Here is a 6604-nt window from a genome sequence, read left to right on the forward strand (position 1 = left end):
TCCCATTCTGGGGCAGCTGCAGTGCTGAGCAGCAGTTCCCCCACAGCAGGACCTTCCCTTCGGCACTGGGAGAGAAGCACCAGCACAGGTCCCATTGTGTTAATTACAGACCTCTCATGTTAATTATGGAGTTGTGTTAATTACACTCTCCTCATTATGTGCGTGTGATCCTCCCAAAACACGCTGGGGGGGTCACAGACTCCTCAGGGGGGAGCCGTGCTCGGGTCATGTGGAATTGTGTGGCTCTGGGGGGTTTGGGAACACCAGTGGTGCCTGCCCAGGGGTGATGAGCAGCCGAACTGTGTCAAAAATGAGGTGAAAAAGAGCCTGTGAAGGCACGAGGAGGCTGAGCAGGGGGGGAGGTGACAGAAGGGGACAGGGGAAGTCCCCGTCGCGTCCCCTTGGGGGATGAGGCACGTGGGAAGGACCAAGTGCTCCCGCCTGGGACTGTCCTGTGTGACGCTTGAGGAGCTTGAAGGAGAAAACCGAGTGAGAAAACACCGCCAGGTGTTTCCTTAAACGAGAAACAAACCCCCTGATGCTTCCCCGTGCAGGTCCCCGTGGCCTTCAACGACGCTTCGTTCAGCTTCTCGGAGGAGGAGTGGAAGAGCCTGAACGAGTGGCAGAAGGAGCTGTACAGGCACATCATGAAAGGCAACTACGAGGCCGTCATCTCCATGGGTAACCAAGGGCTGGGGTCTGCCCTGAGCCCCCCTGGGGCACCAGCTTTTCCCGGGAACTGGTGGATGGATGGATGGATGGATGGAAGCGGCGCCGCGTCCGGCAGGAGCGGGGAGGGGGATGGCGTGCTGGTTTGGGAAGGTGTTGCACAGCCCTGGCGATGGGTTCAGCCCTCACCAGCTCAGGGGATGGGTGGAAAGACAGCCCTGGTGGCCCCTGTGGCCAGGAGAGCACCTGGGTTGTGAGGAGGAGGAGGAGGAGGAGGAGGTGGGGAAGTGAGAGGACCCTCAATCCAGGCGAAGCTGAGGAACAGGGGAGTTCCTTTGTCATGCCAAGGTCCACAGATCCACTGCTCTGGGTGCATCAGCCTGCTGGCCCCTTCGGGCAGCAGAGGGGTGCCCTGTGCCCTGCCTCTGAGGGTCCTTCCAGCCCTTTCCATGGCCCTTCCGTGAGGAAGAGGTTTGCCAGTGCTGCCTGGGCACTCTCTCTGGCCCCAGGGAGTGAGTCCTGCTCGACCTGCTGCTGGGGCAGAGCTGGGGAGAAGCTGCAGGCGAGGCCGAGCTCTGCCTCCTGCTTTCCCCTCAGCAGCTCAGGGCACAGCATTCCCAGCTGAAGGAATGCACTCCACTCACTCCTGCCAGTCCTGGCTGCGGGAATTCCCTCTGGGGAACATGTTGCCTTCACAACATGTTCTCAGAAATGACCTTGCCTTGGCTGGACAGTGGGTGGGAGCACAGACACCGTCCCTGGCACTCAGGCCAAGGGCAGGCTCACCCACCTCCCTCCATCCTGCTCTGCCCAATCCAGGCCTTTTGTCCTGGATTTTCCCGTCCTTTCTTCCTTTATTTCTTTGAACAGAGGTCTTGTGCAGTCCCTGTGCACCAGGGCAGAAGGTGAGGGGTAAACAGTGCCCCCCATTCTCCTGTTTGCAAACCCATCCTGTGTCCTGTTCCTGAGGCACGGGAACAGAACAATCCCAATGAAGGGGATCTGGGCACCTGAGCCTGGAGCTTAGAAAAACGTGTCTGTGCTTTATCCAAAGGTTTCCTTTGAGAAACAAGGTCTAGGGGTTTGGCTCTGGTATAAGGCCAACAGATCCACCAGAGCAGGGGTGGAATTTAATCCCCAGAGACTCACACGTGTCTGGAAATGAAGTTTTCCGCTCTCTGCTCGAGGAGGGAAGGTGATTGTCCCCTTTCCCAAAATCCATGAGCAGCCTGTGGCTTGGAGGAGTAGGAGGAGCTGTCCTGGCTGGAGGGAACCACACGGGGAGGGCACTGCTGACAGCTCTGGTGCTGTCCCCGAGCTGAAGTCCCCATTGCAATGGATCTTAGGGAGGAGAAGACAGGAAGCCTGGAGGTGAGTGCAGATGCATTTTCTTATTCTCCTCCTCACACTGCAGGCTGGGAGTTGCTCCTCACCTGAGCAGAGTGTGCTCCTGCATCGCTCAGTCCAGGGCCCACACAAGGTGAGAGGTGCACACGGGTGGGAGCACCTTCCTGAGCCTCTCTCTTTCCGTTCCCCAGCGAAGGAAGGTCGGTGGGCGAAGGTCTGAGTTCCTCTCCCACGAGGGCGGGGGAAACATCCTGATCCTCTCTTTTTTCCTGTGCAGACGCTGCCATTTCCAAGCCCGACATGCTGTCCCGGATCGAGCAGGGAGAGGATCCCAACGCCGAGGAGCAGGAGGACTCCGAGGCAGGGGAAACCCCCACAGACCCCAGCAGCGGTGAGCCACGAGATTCCTGGGACTCTCTGGGGTTGAGATCCGATTCGTGGGCGATTTTTAAGTCCTTCCAGGCGGGGAGGTGGAAGCAGACGTGGGGTGGTTTTGTCCCTGGGTACAGGGGGACTTTCCCCCTTGTCCCCCACCCGGCGCATCCGTCTCTCCCGGAATCCTCTGGAGCAGCTGGGAGGTGGGAGTGTAACTCCTGTTGTTTTCTCTCGTGCAGAGTTTTTCTTCCCTGGGCCCGACGAGAGCTCGTGGGGTAAATACGAGGAGGCTCTGGCTGAGAGCCACGAGGGCTCTGAGGAAGAGGAGAGCACGGAGGTCCCCGGTACATGTGAGTGCCCTGACCTGCTTTGGGAAGTGTCCCTTGTCTGGATGTGCTTTTGCTTCTCATTCCCAGGAGCAGCTCAGCTGTTCTGGATGATGCTTCTCCAGAATTTCAGTGTTGATAGTTACTTTGAGTCACTGTTTATACCATGGGAGACCCTTCGGCCCCAGGTGCTGTACAAACCCACGAGGAAAAGAGATTTTGCTCCCCTTTCCACAATTTTTTTTCCCTTTATCCTAAACCACAAGACCTGTCTTTTTACACCTCCTGCTGAGGAACCCACTTTTTCCCTTTGGCCAGCTATATATAGCTAGATTATATATATAATATTATTATATATTTGAGGGCAGGAAGGTGCTGGAGCGTGTCCAGGGAAGGGAACGGAGCTGGGGAAGGGGCTGGAGCACCAGGAGTGGCTGAGGGAGCTGGGGGGGCTCAGCCTGGAGAAAAGGAGGCTCAGGGGGGACCTTCTGGCTCTGCAACTCCCTGACAGGAGCGAGGAGCTGGGGTGGGGTCAGGCTCTGCTCCCAGGGAACAAGGGACAGGAGGAGAGGGAACGGCCTCAAGTTGCACCAAGGAAAGGTCAGGTTGGATACTGGGAAAATTTCTTGCCCCAGAGGATTGTCAGGCATTGGAACAGGCTGCCCAGGGCAGGAGTGGAATCCCCATCCCTGGAAGGATTTAAAAGCCCTGTGGATGTGGCACCTGGGGACGCGGGTCAGTGGTGGCCTTGGCAGCGCTGGGGGACCAGTTGGATTCGATGGTCTCCGAGGGCTTTTCCAGCCTTAACAATTCTGTGATTCCAAGTCAAATCCCTTTGGCCTTGCCTGTGTCCCGGGACAGCAGTGCCAGGCACTGAGCTGGGTGTGCACAGCAGAGCCCACCCCTGCCCCCGGGGGAATTGTGGTGTAAATAAAATAACGACCCGGTTCTTGTCTCCGCGAATGACGAGTGCTCTGCTCCGCCAGACGAACAGCCCTGCGACGAGGAAGGCCCCGAGAGCCTGGAGCTTCCCAGGTCGCTGGCGGGGAAGTGGGAAGAGGTTTTTTCCGGCCCCGAGGAGGAGATGCAGTCGAGCAGCAAGAGCCAGGGCGGGTCGGACCCGCAGCAGCGGACGGCGGCGGGCAACGGGCTGAGACGCTCCGTGCGCCGCAGGAGGGACTTGGCCAAGAAGGATCCCCCCGAGGGAGGAGCCGCGGAAAAGGGGCCCTACATCTGCTGCGAGTGCGGGGAGAGCTTCCTGGACAAGCAGCTCTTCGCCACCCACCAGAAGGCGCACGCCAGGGAGGAGGCCTGCACGTCCCTGGAGCGCGGCGAGGGCCTCTGGCAGAAATCCAAGCCCAAGGGCCAGGGCTCCTCCCGCTCCAAACCGTCCAAGCGCCCCGATGGCGACAAGGGCTCCGGCTTCAAGTACGGCCTCGTCAGGCACCAGGTGAACAACATGGTGGAGAGGCCCTACACCTGCTCCCAGTGCAAGGAGAGCTTCAGCCTGGAGGTGAGTCTCATCCTGCACCAGAAGCTGCACACGGGGAAGGGCGACGGGCCGCTGACGTGCACCTACTGCGGGAAGGACTTCCGAGACCTCTCCAAAGCCATCCGCCACCAGCGCATCCACACCGGGGAGAGGCCCTACCAGTGCACGGAGTGCGGGAAGAGCTTCATCCGCCGGGATCACCTGCTCAAGCACTGGCGGGTGCACACCGGGGAGACCCCCTACCAGTGCCCCGTCTGCGGGAAGCACTTCCGCTACAAGGAGTCCCTGAATTGCCACCAGAAAATCCACTCCCGCAACCCGCGGCCCACGGAGGATTCGCAGCTGGGGGGCCTGGAGTCGGCGGGGACCCAAACCAAGCATTTCTGCGTGAAAAAAGAGACTACGCAGTAGCCGAGGTGGGGAGCCCGGGGCGGGAGGGCTCGCGGTGACCGTGACGGCGCAAGCATGATGATGGCAGGTGACTTGTATCGCAGCTAATCCACGTGGTCATGCTACAAAAAAGCTTTGGTGAAGCATCCAAGGAATAATTCCTCTTACAAACTCTGAGCGGCCGGCCCAAGGCACCTCTGCGGCCCCGCGGGGTCCCGCGGCTCTGCCGCCACCGCGGCGGCGGCCCCTGCGCAGGGTTGGATTTTGCCTGTAGAGAATAATCCCGAGCGATTCTCCGGGGCCCGTATTTAGCAGGTGTTCCCCCCCACCTATCTTTGTGCATATTCAGGAGTGACAAGCTTTCCGCTTTCTTTTTTCCACTCGTTTCACTGCAAGGCTGGAAGCGCGAGGAGGGAGGAGGGAAGGGAAGGTGCCATTCCCAGGCAGCTGGTCGCCCGCTCCCCGTCGTGCCGCCGCGTTCCCAAGAGGCTGCGAGGCCTCAGGATTGGGATGGAGGGAGGAGAGGCGAGGCAGAGAGGCGGGTTAGGGGCACGACACACGGGGTTTGTGGAAGGCGGGAGAGCGGAGAGGAGAGCGCGGCAAAGAGCAAGGTGAGAGAAAGCAGGTGCAAGGAGGAGGGGCTGAGGACATTGGAGCAGGAGGAGTCGGGAAGGGCAGCGTTTGGAGGCGTGGTGGGATCACGTCTCCCTTCTTTGGAAGGGTGTCTCTGGCACCAGCCAGGCTGTGGTTTCCCTCTGGCCCGAGGGGATGGCGCCGCTGGGGCCGACACACGGACTCCTGTCAGTGAAGGTGATTTTATTACTGTTTTTTAACTGGGTTTGGTCTCACTCAGGTAAGTCAGACGAGTGAAAGCAGCTTCTCCTAACCCCTGTAAAGAGCTGTTTGGTTTTTAGTTAACCTAGAAGTAGTATATTATTATTATTATTATTATTATTATTATTATGAACTATTATTATTATTAATTATGATGATGATGATAATACTACAAGGAAAGGTGTGACACTATATTTCACAGTTGCTCTAAAACACTTCCATGTTATGCGATAAACGCCCAGAGTTTTCCAGCCGTTTGTGTAAATATTGGTTGACTTCTGGAGCTGTTGGTGTTGTTCCGAGGTGCCTGTACGTGGTGTCTCTTCGCTGTGTATCGTCAGCTGCTGGTTCGTGACCGTGTTTTGTAACAACTTTTGTAAAGTCTGTCAATACAGTGTTTCCACTCTGAATTCCGTGTGGGACGAGCCGTGGTCCTGCAGCTCCCTCGCCCTGCTCCTGGCTGTTGTTTGGGAGCTTTTCCAGGTAATTTGTGGGACAGGTGAACGGCACGAGCCAAGCTGAGCATCCATGGAGCCAAGCCTGGCAAACCAGGCTGCTCCGGGTGCTGCGGCCGGCATTTGGGATTCGTGTTTTTACCTTTTTCCTCTGCTGGAAGCAGATTTTGGGGTTATGATCCATGAGCCAGCCTGTGCCACGCACAGATAGGGCTGTGGATGGATGAGGGGTCACTTCCCTCATCCCTCTGTGGTGGGATAGAGCCGGGATATCCCGTGCCGGGAGAAGCGCCGGTGACTGCGGCTGCTTCGGAGCTGGGATTGTGGAATCCCAGAATGGTTTGGGTTTGGAAGGGACCTTAAAGGGTGCCCCGGCTGGTGCCACACACAGGGTCCTTTGCCCTTCCCAGGAGCTCCCCCGCAGCCCAGTGTCTCTTCCTGCCAGAGCCCAGCACAGGGGGATGTTCCCTTCTCCCAGGTCTCCCTGGCAGAAACCCACTGGAGCCTCCCCAGAGCTCCATCAATGCCCAAGGGGTTGTTCCAGCTTGGGACCACATGTGGGAGGTGGACAGGGCAGCTCGTGGGTTGGAGCCACTGTGGGGATGTGGCGCTTGTGGCCCACACATCCCTGGCTTTGGCTTTGGCCAGGTTGGATCCCCTCCCATCCCAATCCATCCCAGGGACCTGCAGAGCCAGAGTGAGTGACCCCAGAGCGA

At 58.4% G+C, this 6604-nt stretch overlaps 1 protein-coding gene across 1 annotated transcript; it reads left to right on the forward strand.

The window, feature by feature from the left end:
- Positions 1 to 369: 369 nt before the first annotated feature.
- Positions 370 to 5843, forward strand: LOC113979860 (zinc finger protein 777-like; the record flags this gene model as incomplete). Its single annotated transcript, XM_027707133.1, has 5 exons — positions 370 to 390; positions 552 to 681; positions 2294 to 2407; positions 2631 to 2741; positions 3704 to 5843. Coding segments are annotated over 5 exons (1293 nt in total), but the record flags the coding sequence as incomplete, so codon positions are not given.
- Between the last annotated feature and the right edge of the window lie 761 nt (positions 5844 to 6604).

The sequence above is a fragment of the Neopelma chrysocephalum genome, unplaced genomic scaffold, assembly GCF_003984885.1.
Source record: "Neopelma chrysocephalum unplaced genomic scaffold, ASM398488v2 Primary Assembly neopelma1_90077, whole genome shotgun sequence".
Classification (NCBI taxonomy): domain Eukaryota; kingdom Metazoa; phylum Chordata; class Aves; order Passeriformes; family Pipridae; genus Neopelma; species Neopelma chrysocephalum.